The 19592-nt window shown below is 39.7% G+C and overlaps 1 protein-coding gene across 5 annotated transcripts in view; it reads right to left on the reverse strand.

Moving 5' to 3' along the window:
* The window catches only part of NEK1 (NIMA related kinase 1), a 170410-nt gene that overhangs the window by 99211 nt on the left and 51607 nt on the right, over positions 1–19592 (reverse strand). For all 5 annotated transcript variants that reach the window (XM_080675792.1, XM_080675791.1, XM_080675789.1 and 2 more), the window contains one exon: positions 10825–10979. In XM_080675792.1, coding sequence (XP_080531918.1) covers positions 10825–10979 — 155 coding nt within the window. The remainder of the gene's footprint in view (positions 1–10824; positions 10980–19592) is intronic.

Raw genomic sequence — 19592 nt, forward strand, 5'->3', positions numbered from 1 at the left:
GCTCTGGGGTCACTGTTATGGAAGTTTAAGGGAAAAACACACAACTGTAGATATTGCTCTTCATAGTTTACAAACACAGAGTTAACATTTTAAATTATGTTCTATTATATAAAATTTAAACTAGTGGGAAATGCTACTCAGAAGCTTTGTAAAAATACACATTCCTTCCATGTAACAGAATATTATTTGGCAATAGAAAGGAATAAAGTAACTGATACATGCTACAACATCAATACATGCTACAAACTTGTAAACATTATGCTAAATAAAAAATCCAGTCGAATATTGTATGATTCCAATTATATGAACTATCCAGAATAAGCACATGTATATAGAGACAGAAGTAGATTAGTGGTTCCTGAGGGGTATGAAGGTGGGGGACAAATGGGAAGTGAATGCTAATGGTGGAAAAGATTAGGTTGTTATAGAAATGTTCTAAAATTGATTGCAGTGATGGTTGCACAACTCTGGGAATACACTGAAAATCATTTAACTCCAAACTGCAAATGGATGAATTGTATGATATGTAAATTATCTACATACTTTATAGATAAGACAATTGCATATCTACATGTCCACCCAGGTATACATTCCTATTGAGCTAATAATCGCAATAAAGCTGTTTTTAAAAAATACGTATCCCAAAAAGTTGTTGAATCATAATTTTTGGACCTGGGGCCCTGCATTCTATATATTGACAAGTTTCATGGGTAACTCCTATCTGGCAGGTCTAGCACCAGTATCAAAATTGGTGAACCACAAACACCAAACAATTTAAAAATATTAATGCAAGCATTACAGATTCTTACTATAAATGATCAGCTTTTAAACAGGTTAATAACAAGAATAATGTAGAATAAGAAGAGAATGTTTAAATAAGATACCTACAAACTCTAGTGTAAGTTACAAGAAGTCATAAATTATATTCACCTTTTAATGTTCCATATTGCCTTACATATAAAATACTCAAACATTTGTGAAATAAAAATATCAAACTGTTTCTCTGACATCACACAAGTAATTTCAGAACACTATGTCTATACAGAAGAGAAAAATATGATAACATAAAACATTCACACTAAGAGAAATGTTTTTGTGTTCCTTTTTAAAATCAGAGGCAAAATACTGAAATGTGTTCATGGAGCGCCCTCTCGTGGCTTAATAACCACTCTTTTGTTATAACAGAGCCTTTAAAAAATAACTTACAGGGGAATGGAGCAAAGACAGTTTTATGATATGTAAGTATTTTATGATATGCTGAGTAATACGTAATATATATTAGCTAAAATTGTGAAATTAAAATTAAATGAAATACAATATCATTAAGCAATATGGTTTTCCTTATGAATTCATTTTTAAGTTTGATAGAAAGTTAAAAAATCTAAAAGATGCTTCTTTAGATTTCCAGGGAAAAAAAAAGTCTTTATAAAAAACAGTCATGTAAAAACCCAGGGGGAAAAACTTACTTTTAAAATCTTATTTAAAACAATTCCAATATTTTGTTAGATTTGAAAAACTTTTCAGACATTTGATTGCCACTTCTTTTTTTCTATTTATTATTTTTCCTCTTAAATTTTTTTCTACTTTTTATTGTGGTTAAAATACACATAACATTTACCAATTTAACCATTTTTTAAGTACAGTTGTGTAGCATTAAGAACATTCACATTGTGTGCATACAAATATAGTTTTAAGTGGTATATATTAAAATAAGCTGTATGATATTTCAAGTACTGATTAGTATCTAGTTCTCATTGTTCTGGTTTAGAAAAATCATATTTATTTGCCTAAAAAGTTTAAGGACAACAACTTGCCTGAAATCCAGAACATATAATTATCATCTAAATCATTTATGGGTCATTTAGAATATTTGATAGAATATCTATTATTCAGAATATTATTAACTAGAATCTTAACATATCAGAGCATGCTGCTCTTGCATACTGAATAATATTAATTGAAAATGAGAGAAACATTAAGAAAACCCATATATTTCTTGATTCTATCAGCCATATGAAAGAATAGATTATACACTTGGCTACAATCCTCCCTAAACATAAGAGGCCTTCTGTTATATCATTAGTCCAATCTCACCTAGAGTTCTGACCCCTCCACTCAGTCAGGCTAAAACTTGCTCAAGAGATTAAGACAATTGCATATCTACATGTCCACCCATGTGTACATTCCTTATTGAGCTAATAATATAAAGATAGTCCCCAAAATGATAGATTCATTCCCAGAAAGTCTGCATGTGTACAGCCAAATGTTAAAATGAACTGTGGATGTAATAACTGCCATTTTGGAATAAACATCTCAAAAACCGTCTATGAAATATCTTTACTTTGAATCATATTTCACTGAACTCCATTAGAAGACATAAAACATTTCCAAAGCAATTTTGATCCAAGGCATGATTTTTTAAAAAAGAAGACATTCATAAGAATGCAATCTGACTCATTTCATAACATTGAAATATAATTCAATCACTAATAATAAAGAAAAATTTACAGAAAGTATATATAACATTAAATAAAAACATCAAAATACAAAATCAGAGCTACATTAAAAATACAGGCAATATAAATGTAATGTTTGACTACTGGGAATATGTTCCTTTCCTTTCATTATATAAACTGTCAAAAGTATAATAAAAGACCACAGCAAATTTATTGAAATACATACTTTATAGAAAGAAATTCAGATCAAAATCATACTACTTAAATTACTTCCAAGAACCAAATCAAGTTTCTATCTCAAGAATTAAACATATATATAAAGGATCATTTTCTGCTCAAATTTCTCTTCATCACCTCACACTGAAATAATGTTACCTTTAGGAAATAGGGATGAAAATTCAAAAATACTGGACTTCTGATTGTGCCTAAAAACAGGGTTTTTATTTGGCCTTTAACCAACCCTATTCACTGCTCTTAAAATATTACAGGATATTGCTTTACTGACTTGGAATTCACTTTATTCAATAATTTATTCACTCTTTCTTTTTTTTAAAGAAACTTATTAGACTCTTACTTTGTGCAAAAATGTATAAAAGATGGTTCCTAACTTCAGAGAGCTGAAAGTCTAATAAAAATAATAAGAGAATATATATAAGGTGCTAAAGCAGTTCAAATAAGGAAGAAATTATTTTCCTGCCTTTTGTGGGGAGGGTACATTTAGGGAAGAAACAAGAAAGGTCTTGTATTTGAGGTGTTTCCTACTACCTCTCTTAGATCAGTGAAGAGGTTTTTTTTTATTAATCCTCACCAAATCAATTTAAAAATTGGTTTAAAAGAGAGAGGCATGGAGAGAGAGAGAAAGAAACATCAATGTGAGAAACACTGATCGGTTGCCTCTTGCACATGCCCCGACTGGGGATTGAACCCATAGCCTGAGTATGTGCCCTGACCGGGGATTGAACCTCCAACCTCTTGGTTTATGGGACGATGCTCCAATCACCTGAGCCACCTAGCCAGGGCAGTCAGTGAATAGCTGTCAACACCAAAGCCACACTGCCAATGTGACAGTCTCCCAGGCCAGTGGTCGGCAAACAGGCTCGCAATCTGCCGAGGTTTGCCGCTCTGTTGACTAATGAGTTTGCGGACCACTGGGATAGGGGCTTAATCACAAGGAACAACAACAGCCTGTAATTATTGGAATCGAGAGTCTAGGTCAGTGGTCGGCAAACTCATTAGTCAACAGAGCAGCAAACCGTGGCTCACGAGCCGCATGTGGCTCGTGAGCCGCAGTTTGCCGACCACTGTCTCAGGCTATAATACCAGCATTATATTTTTACTAGAGGACTGGTGCATGAAAATTCATACACTCGGGCAGGTCCCTCATCCCTGCCTGTACCCTCTTGCAGACCAGGACCCCTCGGGGGATGTCCACCTCAGGGGATGTCCCTGGGGGATCGGGCCTATGCTGACAGTCAGACATCCCTCTGGCAGCCCGGAAGCCCTCAGGGGATGTCCGACTGATGGCGGGGAGCGGGCCTAAGCTGCAGTTGGACAGCCTTAGCACTTCTGAGGAGGTAGGAGAGCCTCCTGCCACCGCCGCCGCTGCACTCACAGCCCTCAGCCCGGCTTGTGGCAGAGTGGAGCTCCCCCTGTGGGAGCGCACTGACCACCAGGGGGCAGCTCCTGCATTGAGCGTATGCCCCCTGGTGGTCAGTGCGCATCATAGTGACCGGTCGTTCTGGATCATTCTCCCATTAGGGTCAATTTGCATATTACCCTTTTATTATATAGGATAATCTAGTGCTAACAAAGTGAGCAGTCATCACACAACTTGCTCATTTTTTTTTTTCAGGCCTTTGTCTCTTTATTTGGAGTATAAGATTTGAGGAGAGAAGAAATATGGTGTTTACTTTGTATTTTCTAAGGATTTACAAAATAATCCAGTATCCATGTGACATATACCTAGCTACACAGAAAGAGAGGCAAAGAAAAGAAGAACATTTAAAAAGAAGGAGGGGCTAACTAATGAACAAAGACAAGAAAGAAAAAGCATATACATGGTGTAATCAGTAACTAGTGCTAATTATATTAAGTTTTAGTATCTTTAGTACTACTATTAATAATACTTTTAGCAGACCACTTATCTTTCTAACTAAACAAAATCATTACTAAACCTACTTTTTTCCTATTGACCATATGAAATAAGCACACATTCCAGTGTTCTCAAGAGACTTAACCATTATCATTTTCTCTCTCCAGGTTTTGTTTCTTGGTAGTTATCTATTTGCTAAAAAGAATAACAAAATGGCTTTTGTAGAGGGTTTTGGTTGTTATTCATTCTTTTAAAGAACATTTGAATGACTTGTAAAAGTCTAAGCTATTTGTCCAGAACCAGTGAAAACAACAACAAAAATCCTTGCTTTCAAGGGCTTTTGCTCTGTTATGGAGGAGATGGACAGTCGGCAAATAAAGGAAAAACACATACAGCATTAGACAGCGACAATGTGGAAAAAAACAAAGCCGAACAGAGCAGAGAGAACTCTGGGCATGGGGAAAGGGACAGTTGTCAAGGATGAAGGCTCTATTCATAGGTCTTAAGCACAGACCTGAAGGAACTAGTAGAGAAAACTACAGTTTTCCCAAGGGAGAGTCCTCCAGGAAAAGGGAATAGAAAGTACAAATGCATTTTTGTACTTTATATTAAGGGCTTGACACGTTTGAAGGCAATGAGGTTCAGTCAGCATGGCTGGACTGGGAATAGCAAGGGGGGTCAAAAAGTGAGGCTCAGGGAGGTAAGGGGGCATAAGAGGGCTCTGCAGGCCATTGTAAGGGCGCTGGCTTCACCCTGAGTGAGAAGGAAAGCCACTGGAAAGTTCCAGGAGGAAAGTGCAACAATGTGACCTTCATTGTCAGAGGATCATTTAGGCTGCTCAAGTGAGAACAGACTGAAAAACCCAAGTTTGAAAGCAGTGAAATCAGCCAGGAGATTACTATTATAACACAGGTGAAAGATGAGGGGGACAGGGAGGACTAATGTGGTGAAAAAATAATGAGAAATAGTCAGGACATGAATGTATTTTGAAGGCAGGGTTGCTAGGACGTGATGTTTAAAGAGTGGACAATGATGACCCCAAAGGTTTTGATGAGAACAAAGGAAAGGACTGAGTTGCCATTTACTGAAATAAGAAGGAACAGTTTGGGAAGGAGGTGGAATCAGGAGTTCAGTTTTACACAAGTGAATTCTGAGGTGCTTATTAGAAATCCCACTGGAGATATGAAGACAGAGCTCAAGCGCGAAGTTGAGGCTGGAGATACCAATTTGAGTGTCTGTTTAGAGATGCTGTCAATTAGAGAGAGAATCTAGTACAAAAAGGAAACTATCCAAGGACAGACACCTTAAGCCTGTCAGCATTTAGAGGTCAGGAACATGAGGACTTGCAAAGGAGGCTGAGATAAGCAGTCAACAAGGTAGGAGAAGAAACAGAAGAATGTAACACTTTGGGCTCAAATAAAGACAATGCTTAAAGAAGAAGAGGGTAATCAAGGGAATCAGAAGCTGAAGGAGAAGAAGACAACTGACCCCTGGACTTAACAACATGGAGGCCACTAATGCCCTAGTCAAGAGCTATGTTGTAACAGCTGTGTCGAGGAAGCCCTGAGCGGAATAGATCAAAGGGAAATGAGAAGAGGGGTGGCAGACAGCACAGACAATGCCTTGGGAAAGTTCTGCTGTTTAAGGAAGCAGAGATATAGGGAAGCAGCAAGAAGGAGATATGGAAGATAAGGAAGTGGTTTTTTTTTAAGAGACTGAAGACACAACATGTTTGTTTGCTAACAGAGATGACTCAGTAGAGAGAAGAAATATAATGATGTAGAAGAGAGCCCCAAAAAGGAAAATAATAATAATAATATACTAGTACACAAATTGCAGAGCTGATTACAATTGAGAACAGATCATCCAAAGTAATAGAAACAAAGGCAGAATATTTCAAACAGATATGACTGACTGGCAGAAGTAGTGTAGAAAATTTTTGTTATAATGGCTTCTATTTTCTCAGTGAGATAAGAAGCAAGGTCATTTGCCTGAAGTGAAAAACAAGGAAGTAAAGAAATTAATCACCTAGAAAATGGAAGGGTAAATGAACTGAGGAAATATCATAGGGTAGCCAGAAGGTGCTCATTTGACATTGTTGGTTATAAATGTAAAGTGAGCATAGTTAGAATACGGCAGGAGAGCTGAGATGGAATTTAAGCCAGAAGAGGAAAATATAGCCAAAACCGGTTTGGCTCAGTGGATAGAGCGTCGGCCTGCGGACTGAAAGGTCCCAGGTTCGATTCCGGTCAAGGGCATGTACCTTGGTTGCGGGCACATCCCCAGTGGGAGGTGTGCAGGAGGCAGCTGGTCGATGTTTCTGTCTCATCGATGTTTCTAACTCTCTCTCCCTCTCCCTTCCTCTCTGTAAAAAATCAATAAAATATATATATATATATATATATATTAAAAAAAAAAAAAAGAAGAAGAGGAAAATATAAACTAGGAGGGAATGGGCAATGAAAAAATAACAAGTTCCATGGGTCCAAATAAGACAAAGACATTTTTGGAGGCAGTCTTTGAGGAATGCGCAGGAAACATAGGAGGTAATGGTCAGGGAGTGGGAAGTTTACTGTTGAAACAACAGAATAGTTGCTACTATTATCACATTTGATGGCATATTACAGGTGAGAGTTCTGAGGTATGGTAAGAGACAAGATCATTCATTGAAAGAGAACAATCAAGAAAATAAAAGGCCATGCACTGTTGGAACGGTCATCATTTTGAGATACTAAAATCATCAAGAATGATGACAGAGAGAAACCAAGATGGTGGCATAGGTAAACACCTGAACTTGCTGCCTCACACAACCACTTCAAAACTACAACTAAAAGACAAAATGGGTATCATCCAGAACCACAGGAAGGCTGGCTGAGTGGAAATTCTACAACTAGAAGAGAAGAGAAAAGCACACTGAGACTCGGAGGAGGTGCAGAGGTGCAGAAGTGAAGTGCAGACATACGGAGGCACGAGCGTGGAAAGGGCTAGCAACTGAGTACGCTGTTGTCTTTTTCAATCGGGAGGGAGACACAAGCTCCCAACTGCTCTCAACTCCAGTTCCAGGTGAGACTCTGGGGACCCAGACTCATACAGGGAGAAACTAGACTGTCTGGCATTGGGCCAGAATGTGAGGGTGGCTTTCTCTCAGAGGTGCAGTGATTATTGTTCCTGCAAGGTGCCGCAGGACACAGAGACCCGGGACCTCTTCTAGGTAGGGCTGATGGTCAGCCATTGCTGTTTGCTCCACCCTGGTGATTCCCTGAGACCCCACCCCACCCAATTTACAACCCCACCCAAGCTGTGCCCAGTGGCTTTTGCATATGAATGGCCTGGCCCTTTGCAGTCAGAAACCAAACGTACTGCAGCTGGGTCAAAGAGCCCCAGAGCCTCCAAAAGAAGGCCCATGGCTTGATAGCAGCTTGCATTGCTTCACAGCTGGGCCTCATCTGGGCACCTCCAAACCCCAAACAAAGAGAAGGAATCTGCAGATCTCTCTGTAGCTCCTGCTGGGTGGCCTCTCTCCTTGGAGATCCAAGAGCCAGTGTACCCGGAGGTCAAAGAGAGACCATCCAGCCTACAACTCTTCAGATCCATAAGAGACACACTCAGGGGGCAGACTCAGTGAGTGCCAAAGCCCCACTGAAGCAAGTCTTGACCCATAAGGGTGTCTCCAGCACAAAAGTTCTCCCATCGCAGACACAACTGATCCTCACAGCCAACTGGCCTGGAGGTCAATTCCTCCCACAGATACCAACAACAATCAAGGCTTAACTACAACAAGACTGCACACAGCCCACAAAGGGGTGCACCAAGAGTGTTCACCTCAGGTAATTAGGGAGGCTGATTACCTGAGGTGAACACTGGGCCCTATAGGACACCTAGCACACAAGCCACACTATCAACACAGGGAAGCAGCCAAAATGCAGAGACAAAGAAACAGGTCACAAATGACAGAAATGGAGGAAAGCGAATGACTGGATATAGAGTTAAAAACCACGGTTATAACGTTACTCAAGAATCTTCTAGAAACCTCTGAGAAATTTAGTGAGACCCTCAAGGATATGAAAAAGGACCAAGTAGAAATTAAGCATACACTGACTGAAATAAAGAATAATATACAGAGATCCAACAGCAGACTAGAGGATCCCAAGAATCAAGACAAAGATTTGAAATACAAAGAAGCAAAAAACACTCAACTGGAAAAGCAAAAAGAAAAAAGAATCCAAAAATATGAAGATAGTGTAAGGAGCCTCTGGGACAACTTCAAGCGTACCAACATCCGAATTATGGGGGTGCCAGAAGAAGACAGAGAGCAAGATATTGAAAACCTATTTGAAAAAATAATGACAGAAAACTTCCCCTACCTGGTGAAAGAAATAGACTTACAAGTCCAGGATGCGCACAGAACCCCAAACAAGAAGAACCCAAAGAGGACCACACCAAGACACATCATAATTAAAATGCCAAGAGCAAAAGACAAAGAGAATATTAAAAGCAGCAAGAGAAAAACAGTTAGTTACCTACAAGGGAGTACCCATATGACTGTCAGCTGATTTCTCAACAGAAACTATGCAGGCCAGAAGGGAGTGGCAAGAAATATTCAAAGTGATGAACAGCAAGAACCTACAACCAAGATTACTCTACCCAGCAAAGATATCATTTGGAATTGAAGGTCAGACAAGAAAAAGCTAAAGGAGTTCATTACAACCAAACCAGTATTATATCAAATGCTGAAGGTTATTCTTTAAGAAGAGGAAGAAGAAGGAAAAGGTAAAGATAAAAATTATGAACAATAAAGTGACAACAAATACATATCTATCAACAAGTGAATCTAAAAATCAAGTGAATAAAAAGTCTGATGAACAGAATAAACTGGTGAATATAATAGGATCAGGGGCATAGAAAGGGAGTGGACCGACAATTATCAGGGGGAAGGGGTGTGGGGGGTGTGGGAAGAGACTGGACAAAAATCGTACACCTATGGATGAGGACAGTGGGGGGGGGGGTAAGGGCAGAGGGTGGGGTGGGAACCGGGTAGAGGGGAGCTATGGGGGGAAAAAAGAGGAACAACTGTAATAACCTGAACAATAAAGATTTATTAGTAAAAAAAAGAATGATGACAGTGAGTCAGGTATTAAACTCTTCCAAAAATGAGGGGCTGCAGATGACCCTAACATGGAGGGGTAGCCGGTGATTCAGTCTAGTGGCAAAAGTGTCAGAGCTTGGGGAAGAGGTGAGGGGTTAGGAAGCAGAAAATAGTCTGACAATGAGAAGGAAAACACCTCCCTCACCTTACCCTAGAGTCCAGGGCAGGGGTGGGCAAACTTTTTGACTCGAGGGCCACAATGGGTTCTTAAACTGGACCGGAGGGCCAGAACAAAAGCATGGATGTAGTGTTTGTGTGAACTAATATAAATTCAAAGTAAAGGAGCGGAGGGGAGAGCAAGAGAACCCTCCGCTCTTTCGGCTCTGCGGGCCGGATAGAACAGCTGAATGGGCCGGATCCGGCCCCGGGCCGTAGTTTGCCCATGGCTGGTCTAGGGCAGGGGTGGGCAAACTTTTTGACTCGAGGGCCACAATGGGTTCTTAAACTGAACCGGAGGGCCGGAACAAAAGCATGGATGGAGTGTTTGTGTGAACTAATATAAATTCAAAGTAAAGGAGCAGAGGGGAGAGCAAGAGAACCAGATAGAACAGCCGGATCCGGCCCGCGGGCCGTAGTTTGCCTAGACTCAGCAGTAATAAGGGGTTAGAAAGAAAGTAGTGACCAAGCAAAAGAGCTGCACAACAGTGTGGTCAAAGATAAGCCAGACTTTAGAACAAGAGCAGTGAGGGCAATCTTTAGATTAGAATACAAGGAATTTTGCTGACAATGTACTATAAGTAGGCTTTGTGGATATATTTAAATGCTTGTGAATTCTCAAGTACAAAAATTTCCCAGATTTTTATCAAGTGTATCACAGATTTTTACTTGTTTTATGCACACACACACAAATGGCTCTGCTTAGGTTGTTTAAAAAATTATTTCACTTATAACATCACTTTCTTTTTTAATGTGCTAACTACTTTGGTTAATATAACTTAATGTTTCTTTATGACTTCTGTTAAGTCTTCTTGGTTTTGGAAGACTGGTGAAGCAGAGAACAGCAATGTTCTTTAGTAACTAAATTAAAGCAGTCCTATGAATGTCAAGATAATGGAACTGAGCTGCAATAAAAAAAAAAAAAGGTCAAAGTGAATTTGTTACTAATGACACAGTTTGTAACATGATCATACCTGTTTATTTTTTTGGAGTGGCTTCTTTTCATGTAATTTTTTCTCTCCATATTTCTTATATGTTAAAGGCACTCCATATTTAGCAGCAGGCTTTGTAATTTGCTGAGCAGAAGACACAACAGAAGCCAAGCTTTGTCCTGAGGCAGGTCTTTTAGCTACATGAAAAGATAAAAATAATTTTTCCAGCGTTCTATATGTTAATCTTTAATTTCAAAATTCTTCAAGATAGAACTTTTTCATTTTCATAATCATAAACAGCATGTAGTTTGAAACTTTTCATTAAACATATAATTCCTTAGCACACATCAATGCCTTCATTATAACTATTTTTCTAAAGCCACTTTTTGAAAGAAGCAAAAGTCACACTCCTATAAGATGCTGAAATTTCTCATATAAAAAAAAGTACATCCCTCAATTTGACTGTGGGTGATTACTGCACCCATCTGTGAATATTCTAGAAAGCACTGAACTCTAGGCTTTAATTGGGTGAACTGAACAGTATGTGAATTACATCTCAATAAAGCTGTTAAAGATAAATTTTAAAAAGAACATTCACTGTTTTAGAAGTTACTTTCAAAATCAGAACATAAACTTTAAGAACAATTGTTAAACATTAATTCTATAGCTATGAGCAGCTTAATATTTTCTTCATATACAGTCTGAATGTCTATACTTACAGACTTATTGAAGAACACACACTTTAAAACAATTATTATATCTAAGGATCCCATGAAACAGGTACCGTTATATACTCCAGGTGGAAATATGAATTGGTCAAACTATCTAGAGGGCTATCTATGTTAAGAAGAATGTTTACTGAACTCTTCAAAAATTCATCTGGAATAAAAAAAGACCCCAAATAGCTGCAACAATCCTGAGAAAGAAAAACAAAGTAGGAGGGATCTCAATACCAGATATCAAGCTGTATTACAAAGCCACTGTTCTCAAAACTGCCTGGTACTGGCACAAAAACAGGCCTATAGACCAGTGAAATAGAATAGAGAACCCAGAAATCAACCCAAACCACTATGCTCAATTAATACTTGACAAAGGAGGCAAGAGCATACAATGGAGTCAAGACAGCCTCTTCAATAAATGGTGTTGGGAAAATTGGACAGATACATGCAAAAAAATGAAACTAGACCACCAACTTACACCATACACAAAAATAAACTCAAAATGGATGAATGACTTAAACATAAGATGGGAAACCATAAAAATATTAGAGGAATCCATAGGCAGCAAAATCTCAGACATATAACAAAGCAATATCTTCACCGATACAGCGCCTAGTGCAATGGAAACTAAAAAGAAAATAAACAAATGGGACTACATCAAAATAAAAAGCTTCTGCACAGCAAAAGAAACCATCAACAAAACAACAAGAAAGCCCACTGCATGGGAGAACATTATTTGCCAATGTTATCACCGATAAGGGTTTAATCTCCAACATTTACAGGGAACTCATACAACTTAACAAAAGGAAGATAAACAACCCAATCAAAAAATGGGCAATGGACCTAAGTAGATACTTTTCAAAAGAGGACATAAGGAAGGCCAAGAGACATATGAAAACATGCTCAAAGTCACTAAACACCTGAGAGATGCAAATCAAAACAACAATGAGGTATCATCTCACACCTGTCAGAATAGCTATCATCAACAAATCAACAAATGACAAGTGCTGGCAAGAATGCAGAGAAAAAGGAACCCTCGTGCACTGCTGGTGGGAATGCAGACTGGTGCAGCCACTGTGGAGAACAGTATGGAGTTTCCTCAAAAAACTAAAAATGGAACTCCCATTTGAGCCAGTGATCCCATCTCTAGGACTATATCCCAAGCAACTAAAAACACCAATCAGAAAGGATATATGCACCCCTATGTTCATAGCAGCACAATTTACCATAGCTAAGATTTGGAAACAGTCTAAGTGCCCATCAGCAGATGAGTGGACTAAAAAACTGTGGAACATCTACACAATGGAATACTATGCTGCTGTAAAAAGGAAGGAACTCCTACCATTTGCAACAGCATGGATGGACCTGGAGGGCATTATGCTAAGCGAAATAAGCCAGTCAGAGAAAGATAAATATTACACGATCTCACTCATTTGTGGAATATAATGAACAACATAAACCAATGAACAAAAACAGATCCAGATACAGAGAAGCATTGATCAGACCCTCAAACCTCAGAGGGAAGGCAGGGGAGGGTGGGAGTAAGGGGGAGAGATCAACCAAAGGACTTGTATGCATGCATATAAGCCTAACCAATGGACACAGACACCAGGGTGGTGAGGTCATGAGCGGGGGGGCATGGGGGGGGGGGGGAGAATGGGGGGATAAGGGCACATATGTAATACCTTAATCAATCAAGAAAGAAAAAAATAATGTTTATGAATTGATTTTAAAGAAATGGAGAAACAAAAATTTATACACGAGGATAAACCCTGCAGCATTATGTATTGAAGCCTAGACAAGGTTCTCTCTTAAGACAAGGATACATTCAAGAAAAACAGTTAAACTAACATAACTAAAAGAAAAGCCTACTCTACAGAGAAACCAAGATGGCAGCATAGGTAAACACCTAAACTGCTGCCTAGCACAACAATTTCAAAACTACAACTAAAAGACAGAACAGACACCATCCAGAACCACAGGAAAGCAGGCTGAGTGAAAATTCTACAACTAGAAGGAAGGAGAAAGGCTCACAGAGAATTGGAGGTACGGCAAAGGGGCTTTGTGCGCGCAGAGAGGAAGGGCGGCTGAGAGCCTGGCTGACTTTCTCTGGCGGAAGGGGGAAGGAAGCCTCCGACCGCACTGAACCCCAGTTCTGACTGCACTGAACCCCAGTTCCGGGCGAACCCCTGGGGACCCACGCTCTTGTGGGGGGAGTCTGGACTCTCGGGCGGAGACTCGGGACCCGGGGAAGGCGGAGGACTGAAAGTGCGCACGTGCGCACGCGCGCACGCGCTGGTGTTCACAAAGGCTGCGGGGGTTGCCACAGGCTTTCCCTAGTGGAGGGGAGTCAGAGGATTCTGACTGCACTGAGCCCCAGTTCTGACTGCAGTGAACCCCAGTTCCAGGCGAGCCCCTGGGGACCCACGCTCTTGTGGGGGGAGTCTGGACTCTCGGGCGGAGACTCGTGAGCCGGGGAAGGCGAAGGACTGAAAGCGTGCCCGCGCCGGTGCGCACAAGGGCTGCGGAGGTTGCCGCGGGCTTTCCCTGGTGGAGGGGAATCAGAGGCTCCTGACGGCACTGTGCCCCAGTTCTGACTGCAGTGAACCCCGGTTCCAGGCGAGCCCCTGGGGACCCACGCTCTTGTGGGGGGAGTCTGGACTCTCAGGCGGAGACTCGAGCTGGGGAAGGCGGAGGACTGAAAGTGCACGTGCGCTCAGGGGCGGGGCTGACAGGAAGCCAAGACTGAGGCTCCACCCCATCCAAGCTGAACACAGAGGCTACTGCAGTTTGGCAAGTCTAATCCTATAGGGCTGTCTCCAGCACCGGGCTTCTCCCAGCATAGACACAGCTGATCCTTACAGCCAACTGACCCGGAGGTCAATTCTTCCCAGTGATACCAACAACAATAAAGACTTAATTACAACAAGGCTGTACACACAGTCCACAAAGGGGTGCACCAAGAGTGTCCACCTCAGGTTAACTGGGGAAGCAGACCCACTGGGCCATATTGGAAACCTAGCACAAATATCTACCTTACCAACTCAGGGAATCAGTAAAAATGCGGGGTCAAAGAATCAGATCACAAACTAAAGAAATGGAGGAAAACAAACGACTGGATATAGAATTCAAAACCACTGTTATAAGACTTTTTAAGAATATCCTAGAAAAGGCCGATAAATATAACGAGACCCTCGAAGATATGAAAAAGGACCAACTAGAAATTAAACATACACTGACTGAAATAAAAAATGTTATACAGAGACCCAGAAACAGAATAGAGGAACACAAGAATCAAGTCAAAGAAGTGAAATACAAAGAAGCAAAAAACACTCAACCGAAAAAGCAAAAAGCAAAAAAAAAAATCCAAAAAGTTGAAGATAATGTAAGAAGACTCTGGGACAACTTCAAGCGTAACAACATCAGAATTATGGGGGTGCCAGAAGAAGAGAGAGAGCAAGATACTGAAAACCTATTTGAAGAAATAATGACCGAAAACTTCCCCCACCTGGTGAAAGAAATAGACTTACAAGTCCAGGAAGCCCACAGAACCCCAAACAAAAGGAATCCAAAGAGGACCACACCAAGACACATCATAATTAAAATGCCAAGAGCAAAAGACAAAGAGAGAATATTAAAAGCAGCAAGAGAAAAACAGTTAATTACCTACAAGGGAGCACCCATACGACTGTCAGCTGACTTCTCAACAGAAACTATGCAGGCCAGACGGGAGTGGCAAGAAATTTTCAATGTGATGAATAGCAAGAACCTACAACCAAGATTACTCTACCCAGCAAAGCTATCATTCAGAATTGAAGGGCAGATAAAGAGCTTCACAGATAAGAAAAAGCTAAAGGAGTTCATCACCACCAAACCAGTATGATATGAAATGCTGAAAGGTATTCTTAAAGAAGAGGAAGAAGAAAAAAGTAAAGAGAAAAATTATGAACAACAAATACATATCTACCAACAAGTGAACCTAAAAATCAAGTGAATTAAAAACCTGAGGAGCAGAATAATCTGGTGAATATAATAGAATCAGGGGCATAGAAAGGGAGTGGACTGATAATTCTCAGGGGGAAAGGGGTATGGGGAGTTCATGAAGAGAATGGACAAAAATCATACACCTTTGGATGAGGACAGTGAGGGGGAGGTAAGGGCAGAAGGTGGGGTGGGAAAGGGGTGGAGGGGAGCTATGGGGGGAAAAAGGAGAAATAATTGTAATAATCTGAATAAAGATTTATTTAAAAAAAAAAAAAAGAAAAGAAAAGCCTACTATTTACATCTTTCAAAGATATTACAGAAGGTCAAAGAATATAATCTATATCAACAGCTTCCCCAAATCTTCTTTCCTCTATTTTCCACATCTATTAAGGCACCTCTCTGATCAAACTGCCCTTTATCCTAAGTAGCAGCTTTTTTTTCTACTTCTTCCAGCCTACTATCTCAGGATCTTATCATGTGATAAATCTATTTAAATCAGTCTCTTCTAACAAATATTCTTCCTTTTTAGGAAGGGAAAGGAGAAAAAAAATTAACCAGTAGTTCCCAATGAAATGCCACCAGTAAACTCAGTTCTTCAAAGAATATTTAGCTGTATTAGAAAATGATCATCATATAATATTGAAATTTAAAAGAAACAAATCTGTTTATATCACAAACCCAATTTTCAATTGTTATACATGTGTTATTATAAGAAAAAACACAAATATAACAGTATGTGTTAAGATTCAAGTTTTTGGCCGAAACCGGTTTGGCTCAGTTGATAGAGCGTCGGCCTGCGGACTGAAGGGTCCCGGGTTCGATTCCGGTCAAGGGCATGTACCTTGGTTGCGGGCACATCCCCAGTGGTGGGTGTGCAGGAGGCAGCTGATCGATGTTTCTCTCTCATCGATGTTTCTAGCTCTCTATCCCTCTCCCTTCCTCTCTGTAAAAATATCAATAAAATATATTTTAAAAAAAAAAAGATTCAAGTTTTTGTTGCTGTTGTTACTCCTCACCAGAGGATATATTTTCATTGATTTTTATAGGGAGTGGAAGGGAGGGAGGATGGGGGAGAGAGAATCATTGATGTGAGAGAGACATCAATTAATTGCCTCCTGCACTCACCCCAACGGGAGCCATGGATCAAACCTGCAACTCAGGTACGTATCCTTGACTGGGAATTGAACCTGCAACCATTCTGGGCACAGGCCAACACTCTAAGCATTCAGCAATACCAGCCAGGGCAAGATTCGAGTTAATTTTTATTTTCTTCTTTTAATTTTTATAAAGAACACATATTATTCAAATAACTTAATAAACTTTTATAAAAATAAAGAATAATATCCATTTGATCGGCAGTTTAGAGATTAGTAAGCAAGTTGGGTTGAAGAGATGAGATATATAGTATGCTAGCGTAAGGTTTTTCCAAACACATACTCCAAATGTATCCTGACAGGAGCTAGGAAATGTGAAAAAAATTTTCCTGTGAGAGTTCAACTGTAAAACTAATCCAGGCCACAGATATACAAAGTCATAACATTGTAACCCGGCTACATGTATTAACATCCCCCAAGACATACTGGGTATGCCAGTAAAGGGGCAAGAGGCACAAAAGATTAAAAATTTAAGAGTCCCAAGAAACTATATAAATAGTCCCCATTCACTTTCTAGAGAAGAGAATTACTTATCTGATCTTTGAGCATTTTTCAGACTCAGAGACAAAGCTACCAGGAGGATAAAGAATATAATAAAGCATTGGAGCCCACCAAATATTTATAGGCCCATCAGCAATACAACTCCTATTTTAGTCCCATGCTATTAAACATTTCATCCATCCAACTGCTCTTACAACAAAATAACTTTCTAATTCCTACGCAGGCTTACCCATGTGGAAAGAATGTGCTGACATGGTGCATTTCTGGCCTTTGTGACAATGAGGCTTTTAATTAAGATTTGACTTATAGGCTTGACTTTGACTGCAAAGAGAGATGTGCTGATTTTGCCGTGTCTGTCCTTGTGAATTTTATTTAGAGTGAATTGATTTGCCAGGAACTGACAGTCTCTGCACACTGAGAGAATGAGTCAGGAGTCTTTAAGGAGAGCTAAGTATAGCTGGCCTTCCTGGGGGAACCACCACACCACTTGCAGCTTATAAGGACCCAGTTCAGGATAGATCATTCATTTTTATTAATCTGCTCACACTCAAAATGGAGTAAAACAGGAAAAACATTATGTTTGAAAAACAATGTACTAGCCCTGGCCATTGGTGCACAGTGGTTAGAGAGTCGGTCTTTGCAGGACACGGGTTCAATTCCTGGCCAGGGGCATGTACCTGGGTTTGATTCACCTGCCCCTATGAGAGGAGTACAGGCAACCAGTCAATGTGTCTCTCTCATGTTGATGTTTTTTGTTTTTTTCTCCTCTCTCCCTCTCCCCTCATCCCTTCTTCCCTCCCTTCCACTCTCTGGAAAAAATATCCTTGGGTGAGGATTTACAAAAAAAAGAAAAACAATATACTCTTCAAATCTTAAATAATGTCTACTGATTTTAGAAATCCATTCTGAAGTCATTCTATATGCAAAAAATATTTTTCCTCTCACATAAATATATGTATATACATATGCATGGTATAAAAACCATACCCACAATGCTACAAATATTCTACTGTGGCCACATTAAAAAAATTATCCTTGATAAAGTACCTAACTTCACATTAATTTATTTGTTAAATTATAGAATATAAAGTATTTCTCAAGGAAAAATATTTTACATAAAGATGTACACACTTAGTTAAGACATTTTAATAACATCTGTGACAATGTTCTCAGAATATCACCTAAGCATTTGATAAAGACAGAAATTTTCAAAACAGATGACACTTGATATGTTTATTTTTTCGTTTAAAATATTTATTTTACATCCGTGGAATCTAGACCAAGCCTCCCATGAACAGTGAAACGTAACAAAAGGCCTCTATACATATGCATCACATCATGTGCTCCTTGGCCTCACTGCAGGCTTCACTCAGTGTGGATGTGCTGGCTTAAAAAAACTCTCTCTCATTAACGGAATGGAAACCCATCACCAAATGACAACCAGAGAAGAAACAGAACTACCATTAAAGTAGTCATTAAAATAACTAGTCCACCAAAGAACTTGTGTGCATATATGCATAGCCTATGAACACAGACAATAGTGTAGTCAAGACCTGGGGGGAGGGGGGGAAGATGCTGGAACAGGAAGGAAAATAGGGGACATCTGTAATAGTCAACAATAAAAATAAACTTAAAAAAATAATAATTAGTCTGCATTTAATGCATATTAACCAACTCATCAACACAGTTTCAGTACAGTGTCTTAAAGCAGTTTTTGGTCATGAAAAATAGCAAGACATAGATCAGGCTTTATTTGTTTATCCACAGGCATTTCTTAAACCCTAGGAACACCCTCAACGTCCAGGAAATTTTCCATACATCATCCATGGATGGCATTTCTTACAGCCCAATGATCTACAGTCATCATAGACCACTGTGCATAGCTGGTGCTGCACACACACTGACAAAGGGAGATGGAAGTTGCCTACATTTACAGGGACTGACAGAAACACTCAGCGGAAAGTCATACCTGAGTGTGGTGATAATGTCAGGACACTGGACTGAGTATGACATTCAGAAAGCTAGGCTTCTGTTTAGGAGGCTGACAGTGCAGTACTAGCAGAACACCAAGTTATAAACTGACTCTTAATTTTTTACTCCTTCACTATCATTTTATTAATTCTTTAAAAAAAATTTTTTTAGCCGAAACCGGTTTGGCTCAGTGGATAGAGCGTCGGCCTGTGGACTGAAGGGTCCCAGGTTCGATTCCAGTCAAGGGTATGTACCTTGGTTGCGGGCACAACCCCAGTGGGGGGTGTGCAGGAGGCAGCTGATCGATGTTTCTCTCTCATCGATGTTTCTAGCTCTCTATCCCTCTCCCTTCCTCTCTGTAAAATATCAATAAAATATATTTTTAAAAAAAAATTTTTTTTAGCTACAGTACAAGGAACAATATTATATTAGTTTCAGTTATACAATCTGGTGATTAGACATTTATATAATTTACAAAGTG

This window comes from Plecotus auritus (genome assembly GCF_963455305.1).
Source record: "Plecotus auritus genome assembly, chromosome: 6".
Lineage (NCBI taxonomy): Eukaryota > Metazoa > Chordata > Mammalia > Chiroptera > Vespertilionidae > Plecotus > Plecotus auritus.